At 42.4% G+C, this 22,517-nt stretch overlaps 1 protein-coding gene across 3 annotated transcripts in view; it reads left to right on the top strand.

Annotated features, from left to right (window-relative positions):
- Positions 1 to 22,517, top strand: part of VPS13C (vacuolar protein sorting 13 homolog C) — a 950,377-nt gene that overhangs the window by 851,756 nt on the left and 76,104 nt on the right. For all 3 annotated transcript variants that reach the window (XM_063926503.1, XM_063926502.1, XM_063926504.1), the window contains 9 exons: positions 1,234 to 1,347; positions 3,393 to 3,532; positions 3,889 to 3,970; positions 4,182 to 4,295; positions 5,543 to 5,618; positions 6,892 to 7,055; positions 10,430 to 10,475; positions 11,248 to 11,371; positions 20,547 to 20,661. In XM_063926503.1, the coding sequence (XP_063782573.1) occupies positions 1,234 to 1,347; positions 3,393 to 3,532; positions 3,889 to 3,970; positions 4,182 to 4,295; positions 5,543 to 5,618; positions 6,892 to 7,055; positions 10,430 to 10,475; positions 11,248 to 11,371; positions 20,547 to 20,661 (975 nt within the window). The remainder of the gene's footprint in view (positions 1 to 1,233; positions 1,348 to 3,392; positions 3,533 to 3,888; positions 3,971 to 4,181; positions 4,296 to 5,542; positions 5,619 to 6,891; positions 7,056 to 10,429; positions 10,476 to 11,247; positions 11,372 to 20,546; positions 20,662 to 22,517) is intronic.

Below are 22,517 nucleotides of genomic sequence, written 5' to 3'. Positions count from 1 at the left end.
AGTGATTGCCCCTTTAAGAAAAGTCAGAGTTGCTGAACTTGGACTTCATTACATCCCGCCCTCAGTTGCACACAGATGTACTAGTGTCAAATATCAAATTAATCACTGCAGTCTCGTAGAGCTGTTTAGTTGCATCACATTGCAGCTAAGATGAGCCTTTGCACAAAAGATGCTACGCCACACGGTGCAGCTCATCTCTCTAGATATCACTAAACCTTGATTGTTTTAGTGTGCCTTGAGTACCGATGTTGGGAAACACTGCCCTAACCAGTCCTGACTTTAAATTCGTACCATTCATAATTAATAAATATGCCTCTTTCCATCAACTGGATAAGTCATTAAGTATCTACCTTTATATTATTAACCCCTCCCCCTCATTTAAAAGATAAAGATCCTGTATAGCCCGAGGGAAGGTAGTTATAGTAGGGGAGAAAAAGGGAAGTACAGGACAGGAGGATAGGGGGAAGTAGGGAGTTTAGGGGAGTAACAGGAGATGGAAAAATTTTCCATACATTGTAATTAACTTTCTGTTTGGGCACATACACATTCGGTAACACTAAAGAGTTCTGAGATAGTTATCTGTGTCCATCATGCAACTTCAAGTTCAATAACCTATAGGAGGGCACTTGTTCTTTAGCCTCATTTTTTTTATATCTAATGATTGTTTTGTCTTATACTTGTAATTTATCCTATTAGCCCCAATGCTATTTCGTCCGATCAAAACAGCCGGATACCGTGATTAGTGAGGTTATTATCGCCATATCCAATTAGAGGTCATTTTGATCGTCCAAAATTGGACCAGCAGTCGCACAAAAATACATGGGATCAGGGATAAGTCCCCAATCCCATAGGTTATTGCGGCTCCGGAGTCCACTGAGGTGCTCGAAGCATATTCCCTGATAAGTGACAACATCGGGTGAAAAAGATGCCAACATCGGGGTTAATAGGATAGCCCCTGGGGATCCTACTAGCATCTGTAAAGGCACCCTCTGACACTCCAGCTGCTGTGTAACTACACATCCCAGCATTCCCTACTACTGTGTCAGAGCATGCTGGGATATGTAGTAACACAGCAGCTGGAGTGCCAACGGGTGCCTACCCCTTGTGTCAGTTACCCCCTGTATTTTAAAAGACAGCTGTGGGTAAGACTAATGATAAGATGTGCATATTTCTTATGCTATGATTTGTAGATTATTGATTTTTATTAAAAACATTTCAATTGTTGATATACAGACCAAGTTAATCCAGAAAGATGTAGATGCCCTGAATACCGAGCTGATGGAATCGTCCATGACCGATATCACTACATTGAGCTTTTTTGAACACTTTCATATATCTCCTTTGAAGGTATGGTTTACGTTTTCATCAGTATTGAAGCTTAAAGCAAAGCTGTACAATAGGGTTGATCATTGTAAATATACATATTTTTATATATATATATATATATATATTATTATTATTATTATTATTATTATTATTATTATTATTATTATTATTATTATTATTATTATTATTATTATTATTATATTTTTTTTTTTTTTTTTTTTTTTTTTTTAAACATTCAGATTTCCAAAAACTTTAATACAATGCCCATCTGTAAGGGAATTATTTATAAGTTATCTTGATATGCACATATCAGATACAGCTCATGGAGAATTTTAGATAAGTGATTTTGATCTGTATTGCAGGGCTGGTTTAAGCCTGGGGGGAGCTAGGGCACTTAAGGCAGGGGGTCCTGGGGGAAGGTGGGGTAGTATATTAGATTGTGTATACCTCCCAACATGAACCATTCCGGGAGGGACAAAATGCTCCCTACCTGGACTTCCTTCTTAAACATATGATTGACATCACCTGTGTTGAACTATTTCATTGATAACAAAGGTATTTCAACAGAGGTGCTTGCAATCATAAAGATGGAAGTCCAGATAGAGAGCATTTTGTCCTCCCCTGGAATGGATATGTTGGAAGTTATTTATTTGTTTGCAGTTTCTTATATAGCGCAGCATATTCCGTTGCGCTTTACAATTGGAAACAGTGATAAGACAAACTGGGTAATAACAGACAGACATAGAGGTAGGAAGGCCCTGCTCGCAAGCTTACACTCTATAGGGAAATAGGAGGATACGCAAGGATAGCATACCTCCCAACATGACCCTCTCCAGGAGGGACAGAATGCTCTGCTCTTGGACTTCCCTCATAATGTATAATTGCCATCACCTGTGCTGAAACACCTTTCTTATCCATTAACCTGTTCAACACAGGTGCCGGTAATCATCGATAAAGAGAAAGTCCAGAAGCAGAGCATTGTGTCCCTCCTGGAGAGGGTCATGTTGGGAGGGAGGTATGGGATAGGGACTATCTAAACTATAGCATAGTGGTCCCACCCGATTGCAAAGGCAGTCCTGATGGCATATAATTAGATGTGAATGCTTCTGAAGGTTATGGTATGTATATTTTAAATTTAAACCAGTGATGTATATTAGATTTAAATTAATAGTTTAATTCCTGAGTACGGTTTACAGCTCCACCTAATTGAGAGACAACTATTTTATAAAGTTTTCTTGTAGTGTTAAGCCCCATACACACGTGGAGATGTGTGCTGAGCGATCTAGCACAGACTGCTCAGCACACATCTCTCCCCCCGTGATGTGTGCTGAGTGAGGGGGCGCCCACGTCACACAGCGGTTAAGTGAGCGATGTACTAGATTGTGCCTGCATGCAGGCCAATCTAGTACCGACAATAGTAATGTGCAGGGCCGTGCATCACTATCGCTATGGGGCTTACACACGGAGAGGTCCGTACTTAATTTCTAAGCAATCGAGTCAGATTGCTTAGAAATTAAGCATATATCTCTCCGTGTGTACTCTCCTTTACACACTCGGACAGTACTCGAGGACTCTCTGTGTGTGGGTCTCACTCTAGACCTGAATGCTCTCATTAGATGACAGGTTACACAGGACCCAGACACCCAGGAAGGTAGGAGGAGAAGTTAGTTTCCTTGGGTCACATACAGCTTTCTCCCCACTCCTATCTCTCCTCTGGTCTGGTAGCTCCTCTGGCAGCTCATGAAACCCGACAATCCTTTGTCTCTGCCTGCATTGCATACTGGCTGCCTGGCTCTGCTGCTACACAAGAGAGTGCTAGTGATGCCAGCGTGCTCTGGGGGGGGCGGGGTACAGTATCCCTTGTGCCCCCACCTTAATCTGGCTATGCTGTATTGACAAGATGCTTGTTACTATACAAGTTAATTTTCTGTTTTTGTTTATTATGAGAGACTACCAATTTATCAGTGTCTAAATTGTTTTATGTACATGAAAAGTGCTGGACTTGTGATGAACTCCTTTCTGCCAATGTCATGTTCATGGTACGAACACTTGACTTTTCTTTCCAGCTACACCTCAGCCTCTCACTGGGATCAGGAGGGGAAGAGTCAGACCAAGAGGGACAAGAAATTATTGGCATCAGCTCAGTCAACCTTCTCCTAAAAAGTATCGGAGCCACTCTCACTGATGTGGATGATCTTGTTTTCAAGTAAATCGAAATTTTGTTCTTAAATAACACATTGTTGTTGAATTGAAAACGTGTTCTATAAAATCAATATCGTTTTCAAAGATGAAATGTGAATGTTTGGTATTGTACAGGATGTTGCACTGGAGTTTGTATTTTACAAGCTGAGAATGAAACAAATGGCATTAATAACTGCATTAGGTGCAACTGATAACCTTGCACTTTAATAAGAAAAAGGTCAGTTACCATGGTAATATATCGTAATATAGTTTGAATGACCAATCCACCAGGTAGATGTTCAGCAATAACTCTTCTTGCATTGTATACTGCACCAGATATGCACAGTCGCTGCTGTATCATTTCATCTTCTCGCTTTACAGGTTGGCCTGCTTTGAAGTGAAGTATCAGTTCTACAAACGGGACCAGCTGCTGAAACTGGTTGTTAGACATTACAGTGAGCAGGTTAGAAATGGCTCATACACCAATCTGTTGTCAGTCACTTCAAAGGCTGTGATATACTAGTGAAACAATGATATGTATTTTCACTTGTGTACACAACTGGTTGCTTGCAGTCATATTACAAGCATTAAATGTAAATGTCATCTTTGACATTTTGTATTACAGTAATAAATCATTAGTTAACATTCCCACTATTGGGCCTTGTTCCTTTCAGTTCTTGAAGCAGCTTTATGTCCTTGTCCTTGGCCTGGATGTCTTAGGAAACCCCTTTGGTCTGATTAGAGGGCTATCAGAAGGCGTAGAGGCCTTTTTCTATGAGCCCTTCCAGGTGAGTTCCTTGATCTTACAATGAGAGATTAAATTGTTTTCTCGCCAGCAGCCAGTAGATGGCTCCCAACAGAGTTATTGAATTGTTCTGTTCGGGCTTGATCAGCTGCCGGCGCCTGCATTTCAGCTCGAATCCTTCTGATATTTAGTTTGCTTACAAAGCAGAAAATCTATTTGTCGGCTCGAATTGCCCGTCCGACACATGCTGTGGTATGCTTTGTAAATGTGTAAAAGTAAGTGCCTTTAAAAATATGTCATATAAGAAATAAATGGTTTACCTGGTGATCCAGTGAGGGTCTAGGGAACGGAGAAGGGCCGAGTCACTAAAACAAGGTTCTAATGAATCCAGAATGAGTAATGTGAGAAGATTGTACAGTGGTGTTAGACTGCCAGGAATCCTGTTAGGAGTCCAGGTGGTGATGGTAAAAGTGTCAAACACCTTTCTAGCAGCTCAAAATGTTTTTATGAATCCTAATGGACTGTTGTCTACTATGAGTCATGGTTATATCCACTCTGGTTCAAAGCTGGTTCTAAACCCGAAGTCTTGGAAGTAGGTCTGAATATAAGATTGAGGGATTAGGTCATCAAGCTCAGACTGCAGGCACTAGGAAGGGGTTATTATGAGTCCCCAGTAGCAGGTTGCACATGAATAGGAAAGCAGATGAACACCAATGTCCCCATAGTAAATGTAAAGTGACCAGGCTGCATGTTTGAAAGAAGAGCTAGTTCAATTTAAAGCTGGGTGCACACTAGGCAATATTTTAAACAATTGCTCCCAAACACTAGAAAATGAACAAAACCTGTCGTTCAGACATATTGGCTAAATCACGGATTTAACCAATTTATCTGAGCGACAGGTTAGCAGTAACAGCTTAAGGTTAGCAGTATCTGCCAAATAGATTCAGAAAAACTAATTTAACAGTCTTAAAGTCCTAATTTGACAGTGTACACAGGGTAACATAAATAAAACATTAACTTCAGCAAGTATGGGAGCAGGTTGAGGTGTGTCCCTGCCCTTCCTTCACTGTACTAAATTTACATTTCAAGACACTTAAAATGCATTTAAACATTACAATAGTATTGACTTTTCTACAGCTTCATATATTTGATGCTGATGGGAAAGTCAATATTTAGTATGAATTTAAAGCAGGATCCTGTCACATGCTAGGTATTACTCTCCTATATGTTTCAGCTTTAAAAGTAAATGACATTTATTCGCTAGAAGTAATCACTTGTCTTGTTTTCCAGGGAGCAGTGCAGGGTCCGGAGGAGTTTGCAGAGGGCTTGGTCATTGGTGTGAGGAGTCTGCTGGGACACACAGTTGGTAAGATCCAGTTGTGTTTTGCAGGAAGTTATTGTAATAAGATAGGAAACCATTATTTCCTGTATTAAGCCTATTTTGCCAGTATGTTATCTGTTTTACAATTTATTCATCCTTTTTGGGCCCTACACGCTAACCGATAACAGTGACCGATATGAACGTTCTCATTCATTAATGAACGAGAACTCGTTCATATCGTTCAGTTTGTAGGCACCAACGATGAACGATGCTCGGCCGTTGGGCCCCTCGGCGGAACATCACCGTGTGTGTAGGGCCCATTACTTATATTACATAAGTAGGCACATAGAATTTGTGTAAATAGGATCAAAGCAACAGCCATAACATAAGAGATTAATGTTTGTTTTAAACATATTGGGGGAGATTCAAATGTTAGGAAAAAGACACCCAACTGACTTTTCAAACATTTGAATCTCCCCCTTAGTTTGGATTATCAGAAATAATAGTCTGTCCCAAAATATCCGTACTGGGCATTTACACAGATCCCTAAATTTTGAGCACAACCCACTGATGCCCTGTTCACTGCCACTGGCAGCATGTGGTTTGTGGTCACTACGCTGCCTGAGACAGAACCAGGAGAGTGTGGCTGACATCGCAGGACTCTATTACTCTTGCAGACTGGCGGTTTGTTGAGCAAAAACAAAATGCTGCCAGTGTAAGCATGCAGTGTAGTGGCCTGCACTGGGGGACCCCTGGATTGCACAAATGTCAGACCAAGTGTAAGTTAATCTTTTCTGATAGACTTTTATTGTTGTTATTGCACTTGGAACTAGTTTTCAAGGATTATCCTTTTAATAAATACATTATTTAAGCAAAACTTGATTTTTCCTTAAATATTTGAGAAGAAAGCTATTAGTAATTGGGCGTAACATAGTTTCTAAACTGACAGATTCTAATGAGCGCAATAGCCTCAGTGCAGTCTCAGACCTTCCCCTTTAGAACTTGGTAGTTCTGTTCTGATTTTTAAAGAGATGACGTGACTGTGGGAGGAAGAGCTTACTGTGTGTTATAGAGTGAACTTGGGGAGAAGTTCTCACTGTTATTGGACAATATTGTTTTACTGTGTATGCTACTGAAAATGTAGTCTGAATCTGTGTAAAGATAATATAAATAGTTGAATGCTGCACACAGTGTAGGGACAAGGGTAGATATACTCTGCCCCTGCTTTTGGTATAGGTCATTATAAAAGACAGTTGATAATTCTTCACATCAGTTCACTGTGTTGACTTAAACTGTACCTCACCTTCTCTCCACTCAGGAGGGGCAGCTGGAGTGGTGTCTCGTATCACAGGGTCTGTGGGTAAGGGTTTAGCTGCTATCACCATGGATAAAGAATATCAGCAGAAGAGGAGGGAAGAGATGGGCAGACAGCCTAAGGACTTTGGGGACAGTCTGGCCAAGGGAGGCAAAGGATTATTGCAGGTGAGTATTAGTTAGTAATGCAGCATTCATTTCATCAATTTGGTATCTATTTGCACACGCTGCAGGTATTAACAACCAGGGTAAGCTTGCAACAGGGTCCTCTCACCACTTTGTCTGTATTTTAATACACAGCCTCGTTTTTATAACATTTTGTCTTGAGTTGTAAAGCACTACAGAGTATGCTGGCTCTATCTAAATAAATGGTAACAATAATCAGATTGATGTTATTTTTCTTTATCACAGACTGTCATTTACTCTGCTCAGTCTCTCAGCATTTTGCCCGGGCCACTGTTAAGGCCCATACACACTTGACGATAAAATGAACGACGTCGTTCATTTCAGCCCTCATCAACGACGTCGCTCATTATATCGTCAAGTGTGTATGCATCCGACGACCACCGATGCGCGGCCCCGCGGGATGTTAACGACCCTCGCTTATTTGTGGAGCATGTATGCTCAATTTCCACTATGGTCGTTACCGACCAGAGACGTCGTTGAATGTGTATGGTGCGAAAGACCAACGACCAACGACCAAGCCACTGTTCACCAGCCCTGTTCCCAGCTCATTATTTTAATAAACTGTTCAGCTTGGATGCTTCAACGATGAATGGTCTTTGGTCTTTCGTCTTTCGTCTTTGGTCGTTGGTAGTGTGTATGCTCATGTCGTTTGCTCAGCTGTTCAAGGGAAGTTCAAGGGAAGTCGTTAACGATGTGTGCATCGTCAAGTGTGTATGGGCCTTTAGACAACAGGTTGTACATGGTTGAAAACAGTTCAGCTTGAACTTCTTGAGAGAACTGACCAATCAGGTGTCATCAGCAATGAATTCTGAATTACAGTATCTTCTTATCTTTGTTACATGGGCCCCGGGAGGATCTTGTGAGCAGCAAGTGTTCTGAAAATCATACAGATGGAGCGTCGCTCATCTAGCCTTCTCTGGTGCGCCATTCTGCACCAAGGTTTATTAGCATAAGCCTTTCATCTATTGTTCTCAGGTGTAATACAATACAGAGAGAACAATACAGCAGGGGATTAAGTCATTACAGCAGGGCCTTAAATCAGACAGCACCGGCTCAATTAATCCTATTAAAGGGATAGATGAGCAGAGCTCCATCTGTATAACAACCATGCTGGTATCCATTCTGCTGTAACTTTATTTTAGAATTTGATCTCAAGGTGCCATTTCCAATGGATCGGTACTACAAATCGTTCATAATACTGCAGATCGTTCAGTGTCTGTGAACGATAATGATCCCAAAGCGTTGTCCCGCTGGTCGTTGGTCGGAGCTTCTGATCTTCCCTGCTGCAGGGAAGATCTGAAGCGATTTTCAATGACATCATGTTCCTGGATATAGCCACTCCCAGATCTTAAGATATATCTTTAATATATATCATGTGTATTGTACTATATTGTTTGCCCAGTACTGCCGGGGGAGTTCAAGGGAAATCGTTAACGAGAAATCATCATTTACAGGTCGTCTAGTGTATGGACACCTTTAGAACTGTACCAGGGTTAAACCACATTTAGAGGGGTTGTCAGACTCATAGCCCAATGCAACCTTTTGCCTACAGACAAGCCAGTTTTTAGGGTAGAAAATATAGCTTATCTATTGACTAACAACCAGTACCTCATGAATATAAGTTGGGCATCATGATTATTATTAAGGTAGTCCCACAGTGCAGTCACTGGTTCTTAGAAAATGAATAGAGTGTAACCTGGCTCTGCCCACTAATTAGATCTCTCCACTGTTGAAGTGACAGAGTGATCAGAGTATTTTCCCAATTAGGTGTATGTTCCAGATGTATGTGTATTCATCATTATCCTTCATATATCACATTTCAGCGGCGTCATGAGGTGATCTGAACTTCTCTCCCTCCACATCACATGATCTATTGTCACTAATATGTTGTTTATCTTAGGCAATCCACCTCTTGGTTTATTGAGCATCCTTGTCACAATGCAAAGGAAAGAACTCTCACTCGTCACATTAGTAAATTGTCCTTATGATGCAGTTTAGTGAAAACAAAGTACTCCACACCTCTATGACACTTATGTTAGGAAGTTCACTGTAACGTTAATAACATTAATGTTATGTAAATGTTCCCTAGCATGTAAACTGTTAATTAATCAAAGAAATACTACAGATGTGTTGTCATATATCCAGACTCAATACGCTGTGCAGCAAGAGTGATTCGCCAGGTTCAATGCAATGCTGCTAACGTCAGGTGTCTTTTTTTTTTTGCCAAAAATACGTCTTAGTCGCAAACAGTGTGACCAGGACGCACGTCGAGATTGCCGCACACAGATATACAAGTGTCATATATTAAATCAATCAGTACTGTCTCCTTGTGCATTATAGCGTGAATAAGATGCATTTTTGACAAAAACAGATCCCCAATGCTTGAAGATTGTCACGCAGCATGAGGTGCCAAGAGGGGCTGCTTGGCGTGACTGCAGCAAAGATATATGAGGACACATCTGTAGGTACCTCATTTCTGGGTCAGCATATTGTTGTTATTATTCTGTAGGTTATCATTGCGGGAACGTCTGAAGCCCCTTTGCTGAAAGCTGTATGAGAAAAAAAAATAATGGGTAAATGAACACCACTAGTCATGGTTATGTATTCTATGAGCAGATGTTTACAAGCTGCACTGTCCTGTTATATATAGGAGGATGATGTACAGGCTTGGCAGTATCTCATATTAGTGAACCACATAAAGGTAAACATTTTGTAGGCTAAGCCTCTGTTTATTTTACTATCTGTAGTAATACTGCCCTCTTGAGGTTGCTATTGATAAAAAAAAAAAAGAACATTTTATTTTTTTAGTTAATAGATGAGAAAAAAATTGGATTAACTTAACTGTTTGGAGTTTGTCTCCATGTGCTTGCGTGGGTTTCATCAGGGCACTCCGGTTTCCTCTACAGTCGAAAAATATACTGGTAAGTTACCTTTCCAGTCATCATGACCCTGTCTCCAACTGCGTTATGGCGCACATAGCACCATTATGTTGCAGGGGGGGTCAGAACAACAGCAACAATGTGATTTCAACAGCACCGCACCCTCATCCCTTCTAGTTGGTCCTCTCTGGATTTCCCTGAGCACAGAAAGAAAAAGTAGGTACATTTATTTTAATGGCTAATTCCACTCATAACCGATTTTGTGGGGTTATGTTTATGGAATTGGCCAATAAATGTAAACGCATAGTTATAACCTGTAATCGCAGGTAGTGTCCTGTGTGTAATTTCTGTCATCTTCAAGTAGAATATGTTACCAGCTTTACGCTACACTGTTAACATGGTGGGAGAAGACCTGCTGTGAAGAGGTGCACTGCACTTACTAGAAATAGAATCCCTAAAGCAATCTTTGTCTTTCAGGGTGTAGTGTCTGGAATGACTGGCATAATAACCAAACCTGTGGAAGGTAAGCATGTACCGATCTCTCTAGCTTGTACTGTATGTCTTTCATGCTACTGTTGTATATCTAAATGTATACGTAATGTCTGTCTGACTGTGAATATCCTGGAATCTGCTGTTTTACTATGAAACCATGTCATCTATTTTAGCAGTAAAGGGTGAAGAGTTCACATTGCTGTGGGAGAAACAGACATTCATATATACCAAACAGATGGCTTTAGCTTGTTTAAAAAAAGGGATCATTTACATGCTATAATGCCCTGCAGAATTCAGGAATGTTTGCCATATGCAGACTGCAGATAAGGAATGTTTGGAGCCAAGCAATTTGGAGATAATTTTCTCTTATCTATTGATCGATTTGTGACTTCCTGCCAGATAGGAATGGAGAGTTCATTAGCTATTACTTCTTATTTACTAGTGAAAAGCAAATCAACTAAAAAAAAAAATAGTTTTTTTTAAAGCTATACTACCAGCTAGTAATATCCTTTACTCTATGACATTCCATCTATTCGTGAAAAAGCGAGACCGGCTTATCTACCACATAGTAACACACTGAGCACTAACCTACTAACCTACAGTACTGTAGTATAAGGAGGAAGTGCAATTTCCCACACCTCTACACCAGCAGCTGCAATTCCTGTAACCCCTCTCAAGCCATATTACTACTGCCCCAAATGGTAGTCATGTAGAACTTTAAGAGGGGGGAAATGAACCAATAGACTGGTTCTGGATATGCAAATTATTGGCAAAGGCATGTTTCATTTATGTTTTTGTTTTAGGTGCTAAGAAAGAAGGAGCTGCTGGGTTCTTCAAAGGCATAGGAAAGGGGATTGTGGGTGCTGTGGCAAGGCCCACAGGTGGAATCATTGACATGGCAAGCAGCACCTTCCAGGGAATTCAGAGGTATGAATGTTCCATGGAAACGGATTCTGTGCTGAAGCACTCGCACTGATTATGCACCCAGTGGCAGGTCTGAAGTAGGGTTTAATCTGAAAAGAAATAGAATTATTGGCAGGTAACCAACAGTTGTCATCTCTCCATTAATTGGTGGGGAGTAATATTTTGCTGCTACATCTTCACGCTCAGCATTATTTATTAACGTGTGATTGGCAAGCGCTTCTCCATGCATCAGGCTCCCTTTATATTGATACAATTTTGTTTATAGATTTTTCTCTAACGTCCTAGTGGATGCTGGGGACTCCGTCAGGACCATGGGGATTAGCGGCTCCGCAGGAGACAGGGCACAAAAATAAAGCTTTAGGATCAGGTGGTGTGCACTGGCTCCTTCCCCTATGACCCTCCTCCAAGCCTCAGTTAGGTTTTTGTGCCCGTCCGAGCAGGGTGCAATCTAGGTGGCTCTCCTAAAGAGCTGCTTAGAAAAAGTTTTTAGGTTTTTTATTTTCAGTGAGTCCTGCTGGCAACAGGCTCACTGCATCGAGGGACTTAGGGGAGAGAAGTCAACTCACCTGCGTGCAGGATGGATTGGCTTCTTAGGCTACTGGACACCATTAGCTCCAGAGGGATCGAACACAGGCCCAGCCATGGAGTCCGGTCCCGGAGCCGCGCCGCCGACCCCCCTTGCAGATGCCGAAGATGGAAGAGGTCCAGAAGCAGGCGGCAGAAGACTTTTCAGTCTTCCTGAGGTAGCGCACAGCACTGCAGCTGTGCGCCATTGTTGTCAGCACACGTCACGGAGGGTGCAGGGCGCTGGGGGGGCGCCCTGGGCAGCAATGTATAATACCTTTTTATGGCTAAAAAATACATCACATATAGCCCTTGAGGCTATATGGATGTATTTAACCCCTGCCAGATCTCACAAACTCCGGAGAAGAGCCCGCCGAAATAGGGGGCGGGGCTTATTCTCCTCAGCACACAGCGCCATTTTCCTGCTCAGCTCCGCTGTGAGGAAGGCTCCCAGGACTCTCCCCTGCACTGCACTACAGAAACAGGGTAAAACAGAGAGGGGGGGCACTTTTTTTGGCGATATTACTATATTTAAGCTGCTATAAGGATACAACACTTATATAGGGTTGTTCCCATATATATTATAGCGCTTGGGTGTGTGCTGGCAAACTCTCCCTCTGTCTCCCCAAAGGGCTAGTGGGGTCCTGTCTTCAATAGAGCATTCCCTGTGTGTCTGCTGTGTGTCGGTACGTGTGTGTCGACATGTATGAGGACGATGTTGGTGTGGAGGCAGAGCAATTGCCGGTAATGGTGATGTCACCCCCCCAGGGAGTCGACACCGGAATGGATGGCTTTGTTTATGGAATTACGTGATAATGTCAGCACATTACAAAAATCAGTTGACGACATGAGACGGCCGGAAAACCAGTTAGTACCTGCCCAGGCGTCTCAGACACCGTCAGGGGCTGTAAAACGCCCTTTACCTCAGTCGGTCGACACAGACCCAGACACGGACACTGAATCTAGTGTCGACGGTGAAGAAACAAACGTATTTTCCAGTAGGGCCACACGTTATATGATCACGGCAATGAAGGAGGCTTTGCATATCTCTGATACTACAAGTACCACAAAAAGGGGTATTATGTGGGGGGTGAAAAAACTACCTGTAGTTTTTCCTGAATCAGAGGAATTGAATGATGTATGTGATGAAGCGTGGGTTAACCCAGATAGAAAAGTGCTAATTTCAAAAAAGTTATTGGCATTATACCCTTTCCCGCCAGAGGTTAGGGCGCGCTGGGAAACACCCCCTAAGGTGGATAAGGCGCTCACACGCTTATCAAAACAAGTGGCGTTACCGTCTCCTGATACGGCCGCCCTCAAGGATCCAGCTGATAGGAGGCTGGAAACTACCCTAAAAAGTATATACACACATACTGGTGTTATACTGCGACCAGCCATCGCCTCAGCCTGGATGTGCAGTGCTGGGGTGGTCTGGTCGGATTCCCTGACTGAAAATATTGATACCCTGGATAGGGACAGTATTTTACAGACTTTAGAGCAATTAAAGGATGCTTTTCTTTATATGCGAGATGCTCAGAGGGATATTTGCACTCTGGCATCGAGAGTAAGTGCGATGTCCATATCTGCCAGAAGAAGTTTATGGACACGACAGTGGTCAGGTGATGCGGATTCCAAACGGCATATGGAAGTATTGCCGTATAAAGGGGAGGAATTATTTGGCGTCGGTCTATCGGATTTGGTGGCCACGGCAACTGCCGGGAAATCCACCTTTTTACCTCAGACCCCCTCCCAACAGAAAAAGACACCGTCTTTTCAGCCGCAGTCCTTTCGGTCCTATAAGAAGCGGGCAAAAGGACAGTCATATCTGCCCCGAGGCAGAGGAAAGGGTAAGAGAGGGCAGCAAGCAGCTCCTTCCCAGGAACAGAAGCCCTCCGCGGGTTCTGCAAAGCCCTCAGCATGACGCTGGGGCTTTACAAGCGGACTCAGGAACGGTGGGGGGTCGACTCAAGAATTTCAGCGCGCAGTGGGCTTGCTCACAGGTGGACCCCTGGATCCTGCAGGTAGTATCTCAGGGTTACAGGTTGGAATTCGAGAAGTCTCCCCCTCGCCGGTTCCTAAAGTCTGCTTTGCCAACGTCTCCCTCAGACAGGGCGACAGTATTGGAAGCCATTCACAAGCTGTTTTCTCAGCAGGTGATAGTCAAGGTACCCCTCCTACAACAGGAAAAGGGGTATTACTCCACGCTATTTGTGGTACCGAAGCTGGCCGGCTCGGTAAGACCTATTCTAAATCTGAAATCTTTGAACCTGTACATACAAAAATTCAAGTTCAAGATGGAATCACTCAGAGCAGTGATAGCGAATCTGGAAGAAGGGGACTTTATGGTGTCCCTGGACATAAAAGATGCTTACCTGCATGTCCCAATTTGCCCTTCACATCAAGGGTACCTCAGGTTCGTGGTGCAAAACTGTCATTATCAGTTTCAGACGCTGCCGTTTGGATTGTCCACGGCACCTCGGGTCTTTACCAAGGTAATGGCCGAAATGATGATTCTTCTGCGAAGAAGAGGCGTATTAATTATCCCTTACTTGGACGATCTCCTGATAAGGGCAAGGTCCAGAGAACAGCTGGAGGACGGAGTAGCACTAACCCAAGTAGTGCTGCAACAACACGGGTGGATTCTGAATTTTCCAAAATCTCAGTTGACCCCGACAACACGTCTGCTGTTCCTGGGAATGATTCTGGACACGGTTCAGAAAAAGGTGTTTCTTCCGGAGGAGAAAGCCAAGGAGTTATCCGAACTTGTCAGGAACCTCCTAAAACCAGGAAAAGTGTCTGTGCATCAATGCACAAGAGTCCTGGGAAAGATGGTGGCTTCTTACGAAGCAATCCCATTCGGCAGATTCCACGCACGAACTTTTCAGTGGGATCTGCTGGACAAATGATCCGGATCGCATCTGCAGATGCATCAGCAGATAACCTTATCGCCACGGACAAGGGTGTCTCTTCTGTGGTGGTTGCAGAGTGCTCATCTGTTAGAAGGCCGCAGATTCGGCATACAGGACTGGGTCCTGGTGACCACGGATGCCAGTCTGAGAGGCTGGGGAGCGGTCACACAGGGAAGAAACTTCCAGGGAGTATGGTCAAGCCTGGAGATGTCTCTTCACATAAATATACTGGAGCTAAGAGCGATTTACAATGCTCTAAGCCTGGCAAAACCCCTGCTTCAGGGTCAGCCGGTGTTGATCCAGTCGGACAACATCACGGCAGTCGCCCACGTAAACAGACAGGGCGGCACAAGAAGCAGGAGAGCAATGGCAGAAGCTGCAAGGATTCTTCGCTGGGCGGAAGATCATGTGATAGCACTGTCAGCAGTGTTCATTCCGGGAGTGGACAACTGGGAAGCAGACTTCCTCAGCAGACACGATCTACACCCGGGAGAGTGGGGACTTCATCCAGAAGTCTTCCACATGATTGTGAACCGTTGGGAAAAACCAAAGGTGGATATGATGGCGTCTCGCCTCAACAAAAAACTGGACAGGTATTGCGCCAGGTCAAGAGACCCTCAGGCAATAGCTGTGGACGCTCTGGTAACACCGTGGGTGTTCCAGTCAATGTATGTGTTTCCTCCTCTGCCTCTCATACCCAAAGTACTGAGAATTATACGGCAAAGGGGAGTAAGAACGATACTCGTGGCTCCGGATTGGCCAAGAAGAACTTGGTACCCGGAACTTCAGGAGATGCTCACGGAAAATCCGTGGCCTCTACCTCTAAGACGGGACCTGATTCAGCAGGGACCGTGTCTATTCCAAGACTTACCGTGGCTGCGTTTGACGGCGTGGCGGTTGAACGCCGAATTCTAAGGGAAAAAGGCATTCCAGAAGAGGTCATTCCTACACTGGTTAAAGCCAGGAAGGAGGTGACTGCACAACATTATCACCGCATTTGGAGAAAATATGTTGCGTGGTGTGAGGCCAGGAAGGCCCCCACGGAGGAATTTCAATTGGGTCGATCCCTACATTTCCTGCAAACAGGATTGTCTATGGGCCTCAAGTTGGGGTCCATTAAGGTTCAAATTTCGGCCCTGTCGATTTTCTTCCAGAAAGAATTGGCTTCAGTTCCTGAAGTCCAGACTTTTGTAAAAGGAGTACTACATATACAGCCCCCGGTTGTGCCCCCAGTGGCTCCGTGGGACCTTAATGTAGTTTTGGATTTTCTCAAATCCCATTGGTTTGAGCCACTCAAATCGGCGGATTTGAAATATCTTACATGGAAAGTAACCATGCTACTGGCCCTGGCTTCAGCCAGGAGAGTGTCAGAATTGGCGGCTTTATCATATAAAAGCCCATATCTGATTTTCCATTCGGACAGGGCAATACTGCGGACGCGTCCTCATTTTCTGCCTAAGGTGGTGTCAGCGTTTCACCTGAACCAGCCTATTGTGGTGCCTGCAGCTACTAGCGATTTGGAGGATTCCAAGTTGCTGGACGTTGTCAGGGCATTGAAAATATATATTTCAAGGACGGCTGGAGTCAGAAAATCTGACTCGCTGTTTATACTGTATGCACCCAACAAGCTGGGTGCTCCTGCTTCTAAGCAGACGATTGCTCGTTGGATTTGTAGCACAATTCAACTTGCACATTCTGTGGCAGGCCTGCCACAGCCTAAATCTGTCAAGGCCCATTCCACAAGGAAGGTGGGCTCATCCTGGGCGGCTGCCCAAGGGGTCTCGGCATTACAACTCTGCCGAGCAGCTACGTGGTCGGGGGAGAACACGTTTGTAAAATTCTACAAATTTGATACCCTGGCTAAAGAGGACCTGGAGTTCTCTCATTCGGTGCTGCAGAGTCATCCGCACTCTCCCGCCCGTTTGGGAGCTTTGGTATAATCCCCATGGTCCTGACGGAGTCCCCAGCATCCACTAGGACGTTAGAGAAAATAAGATTTTACTTACCGATAAATCTATTTCTCGTAGTCCGTAGTGGATGCTGGGCGCCCATCCCAAGTGCGGATTGTCTGCAATACTTGTACATAGTTATTGTTACAAAAAAATCGGGTTGTTTCTTGTTGTGAGCCGTCTGTTCAGAGGCTCCTACGTTGTCGTACTGTTAACTGGGTTCAGATCACAAGTTGTACGGTGTGATTGGTGTGGCTGGTATGAGTCTTACCCGGGATTCAAAATCCTTCCTTATTGTGTACGCTCGTCCGGGCACAGTATCCTAACTGAGGCTTGGAGGAGGGTCATAGGGGGAGGAGCCAGTGCACACCACCTGATCCTAAAGCTTTATTTTTGTGCCCTGTCTCCTGCGGAGCCGCTAATCCCCATGGTCCTGACGGAGTCCCCAGCATCCACTACGGACTACGAGAAATAGATTTATCGGTAAGTAAAATCTTATTTTTTTTCTATTTTCACTGCAAAATTCCTTCATGCGTTTAATGAAGAATATTTAGTTTGACCCTGATATGTCTTGGAAAACTCCTGTCCTATAACCTCCCTTCATTTCCAGATAATCTTCTCATCCTTTACAGTACCTCTCTGAAAAAAAATAATCTTACTTGACTTTACAATCCATATACAATACTGAGTGGGCCTTTAATCCAATCAAACATAATGTGTCTGCCTTAATTCTGAGGTTCCGCTCATATCCCACTTTCTTTTACTGTATTTCGATGCTCTGCCATGGCACCTTTACTGTCTATATGCACTTAATCCTTTGATCAACTAATAATTTCCTATAGCTTCACTTACTACCTTTTATGCAGGTAACATTCTGTTACTGGAGGCATAGGACAAATGTATAAACCCTACAGACAGGTTCCACTCACTCATCTTGGCTGTTTCTGTTTTGCTAGAAAAGGAATGATAGCGCCTTTTTCTCACACTTGAACCAATAATTTAAAATCCAACTCGTATAGTATAACTCAAACAAATGTATTATATCTAAGTAATTATTGGCATAAATTCTCATAAGTAGAAACATATCTAAAATGCCATATGAATCATTGAAATATTCAATACAGTCCGATCCATGGATAGATAATAAATTACTTCTGTTTGAAAAGAATGATTAAAATCCACACACATTTCCAATGAAGGACCACAGATAGATATGACATCCTAGTGGGTGGACAGCTGGCATATATTCATGACTGCCCTAGTAGATCCACTGGTGGCAATAATCAAACATAACACTTCCTGTTGTCAGTCACTCCAATAGGTGTATGAATGGGATGTTTTCCATACACTAGATGGTTCTATCTGGTGTACCAGTATAATTTCAATAAAGTATGGTATATGCACCTTCCGTTAGTTTTGAGTCCAAAGCGTGCTGGCTTAATCTTTAGCCATTCGGCAGCCACTTGTCCATGGCTAATAATCCAATCATTGTCAATAGCACTCCATTTTACGTGATATAGATGAGACCTCACTATGCAGTGTAGCGCTTTATTGCAGGTGTCTGTTGTTTTTTTGTTCAAGTACTAAAAGAATATATAAAAATGTGAGTTTTTTTTTATATATTCTTTTAGTTTTTGCAATTGTTTGCTAATCTTATGTATGATTTTATATATTAAATATAGGTGTTTTTAATTAATTCCATCTGCTGATACTTTTTCTTTCCACAAAAGCGCTGCTACATGTGTATTTTGTAGTAGTCTTAATTTGTGAACCGACTATCACCACTTGTAAATAGGTGCTGGGAGAACGCACCCCTGTGTAGTGCCTGAATAGGAATACTTGTTATTTCCCCATTTTGCTTTCTCTTACTGGAGAAAGACCATAAAAGTGCCCTACTAAGAGCTGGCAGATCCAACTTGCCAATGCCTGCACTTTTCAGCTGGCTCAGTAAGAGTTAATTTATTCCATTCTCCTTAAAACTTACTTGCTTTGACTGCAACAGGTGCTCTGGAATTTGAAATTGCTATTTCTCCCATAGTCCTGGAAATAAACTGAAGTCTCAATATAAATATTATACAAACATGCTAAAAACTTACAGCCACATGTAAATCTGGCTTTCATACATCTCTTAGATACTGTCATTTTATGAGTTTTTGCACAGGTAATACTTTAGGGTTTTTTGTATACTGTTAATAATAACAGTTCTATATCTATGTCAGCCATGCCCCAATTTTGGTTTTAGGATTTCTATTATATAATATTATATGTATATTTTCTTTATTTCATTATTGCTTGGATAGCCATACAACTAGGTTAAATAGATAGATATCTGTTTCTAAATTTCATAAAGTTTTATCCGATTTTCTGATAGGATTTATTTTATCTACCTTCTTCCAAACTGAATTAGGACTATTCGTTCCATCTAAAGTCCTGGATTCTTTTTTAATGTCATACATTCCACTATTGCACCCAATTCCCTCACATCCCTTTTTGTTTTTTTCATCTTGACACACTGCTTTCTACGGTTTGGCTTTTCCCATTCTGAATGCTACTACCTCTCTTACATATGTCTTTCCATCACCGCGCTGCCTCTGTGCTTGAACTGGCTTCCTTTACCACTCCGGATACAGTGCTATCAATGCTATCTGTGCAGTGCAAATCCATCAACATTCTTGCCCCACCTACTGTAAATACTTGGTCAACCCCAAGTCTTTTCCCAGTTTACAAGCTGTCTCCCCAGGTCCTGTTGCTTATTGCCTCTTATTATCTCTCTTCACTAGTCAGCTGGACATCTCTACAGCTGGATCTTTTCTTTGGGACTCTCTACCTTGTTTCTTGAATGTCTTATGACTCTTATCCAACTTTTATGTGCTTGATGAAAACACACGTATTAAAAGATAATATTCCTCACATTTCTGTCATTATTACCTGTTATTTCTCTCAACTAACTTTCAGCCAGCCTGGCCTCCATGAGTGTTCTTTACGGTCATGTGCACTTTTTCCCTTTAGATTGTGAGCTTTTATTAGCAGGCTCCTTTTTTAGTTTGACAATTGTATGAAATGTATGAATACAGATTTAACTGTACTGAGCTGTATAAAATGTTATATTAAAAGTACTTTTTAAGTTTCAGTGTATTTTGTCAGCGTTTGACACATGGGGAAACATTCCAGAACATCTTATCTGTTTTGGGGGGTGATTTATGTAGCCAAGAGGTTCAACATTCTGAGAACTAATCAGTCAGCCCAGTCTCACTCAATGAATGTGAACAAAAGCAGAACTTTTACAGTGTGTTTCTGCTGGAGACTTTGGGAAGTTTGAACAGAAGTCAGCGAAGGTGACTCTAATATATTTGTTGATTAGAGCGCAGCCCACATCATACATACAAGTTGATTAAATCTCTCCCCCCCCCCCCCGCTCCCCCAATGTGCATAACCAAAATAAACAAATGCACTCAGACATTAGTGACGTACATTGACTCATCATTACTAAACTACAATATTTTGAGGGTCCAGGAGATAATTAGTGGGAAATTTAGTGTCAGTCTTTCAATCTACATTTGTATACCTGCATACACCAATTCATATCGTAAAATATTGTTCTGGAAGCAAAGAAACATGCTCCACTAAAAGAACAATCCCTGTTTTAGGATAGTCTTTATTCCGATAGGCAAAATATTCACTATTAAAATATTTTCAGGTTGCACAGACTTGCCTCATCTTCCGTTCTCACAGGCTTGTTTTCTTCTTATTCCTCAGAGTAGCAGAGTCTATAGAGGAAGTGTGTCCACTTCGCGCCCCTCGTCACATTCATGAAGATGGAATAATTAGACCATACAACCAAAGTGAAGCTGAGGGCTTGAATTTATTTGAGGTAGGTGTTTGCTGGGATCCCCTAATAACAGACTTACACCAATGGCAGTACAAAAAATATTGTTGCCTGCCAAACTTCTTGTCTTTATCTCATTTCATTCTTCATGACCTCCAGTTAACAGTTGGTAACCATGATAGATTCTAGCTTTTGATTGTTTTCAGTTTAGAAGAGAGATGTCCATGGGCGTAACTATAGTGTGTGCAAGGGATGCCATTGCTATGTGGCCCAGAGGCTGAGGAGGGCCTGGACCCAGCTCATATAGTTGTCTACCAAGTTTTTGAAATTGCTTGCTAAGAAATTGGGTCCGGCCAATTGTCTGGGCATGAAAAAGGGTGCTCGTCATTAGCAATCTGTCCCTTCCTCTCAGTAAATGTCCACACTCATAAAATCCATCTCCCACAATTCTATTTCATGCTCACAGATACACCTGAGCCAATCAGTAAGCCTAGCCAGCACAGTCTAATAGTAGGTTTCTATGGGTTCAATATGATTTACCGACAGTCATAATCCTAACAGCCATTGGCCTACAGTCAAAATACCGACATTCGTTATGCCGACATGTTCAAAATGCCAACATAGAATACCGACATGTAAAAATGCAAACATGCGTTTTTTGGGGGGTTGGGGTGTCAATGTCGACACGGGCACCGTCTAAGTGTACCGCGTGCGCTCACCATGCTTCGGGCACGGTGCCTCACTATACTCGGCAGACTATTATATTCCCCCTCCAGGTCCACTGGGATGGTAAAGTATGAACAAGTCTGTTTTTGACCAAAAATGCCTTAAAAAAACGCATGTCAGCATTTCAAATGTTGGTATTCTGACTATGTTGGCATTTTGAACATGTCAGCATAATGAATGTCGGTCAGTGGGTGTCGAGATTATGACCCTCGGTATAGTGTCCGTCGGGTAAATCAACTGCTGCCCGTTTTTACTTGATTACAGCCTTTGTGAAGCTGGGGGGGGGGGTTAGTTCGATATGGCATTATATGAACTGGTGGCACAGAGTGGTATAATGTGGACTAGTGCACTTCCATGGGGCATGCAATGAGTTAGGTCACTACTGTGGGGCATAAAATCAAATAGGGCATTACAATGGGGCCTAAAATTAAATAGGGCACTACAATTGGGTATAAAATTGAATATGCCACTGTTACTGTATGTTACATCAAATGAACTAAGGCAATATTATAGGGCATAAAATGAACAATAAACCACTGCAGAGGGAGGTGTATCTCTAGTGACAATGGAGAGGGGACCCTTCAAAATGCTGCTATGGGGTCCACAAAGTTCTGGTTACGCCCCTGGAGGGGTGTCATGTTTTTTTTATGTAGACATATTCTCAGTAACCACCTATTTACAATTCTACTGCTTGCTGAATAAACTTAAGCCTCTGTCTAATAAAATACTATAAACAACCAATATAATAATGGATGAATCCTTATGTGCAATAGGTCTGGTACAAAATGTTGACATTCAGAATGCTGACATAACATTTGTCATAGTCCTAACTGCAACCTAACCCTAAATTTGTAATGTTGACATTGACTGTCCATATGTTCATGATGACATTGTAAATGTCGACATAACATCCATGTCAACATTGTGATTATCGACATAATGACTACCTACTGTACCATGTGGACTACATTTACAGATACAAATGACTATATATGTTTCTTTTTTGTTGTTGTAATGTTTAATAACCAGTCTAATCATCTGTTCTCTGACAAACTAGCATACATTTACTTGTCTTCCTTTATTTTGGGTGTGGTATAACAGATAGACAGTGCCTAGTTAGACAGTCAATAGATAGACACCACATGTTAGACAGTCAAAAGGTCGACACAGTCAAA

The sequence above is a fragment of the Pseudophryne corroboree genome, chromosome 6 (assembly GCF_028390025.1).
Source record: "Pseudophryne corroboree isolate aPseCor3 chromosome 6, aPseCor3.hap2, whole genome shotgun sequence".
NCBI lineage: Eukaryota > Metazoa > Chordata > Amphibia > Anura > Myobatrachidae > Pseudophryne > Pseudophryne corroboree.
Note: the sequence above shows the minus strand (reverse complement) of the source record. Positions and strands in the feature narration are given on the sequence as shown.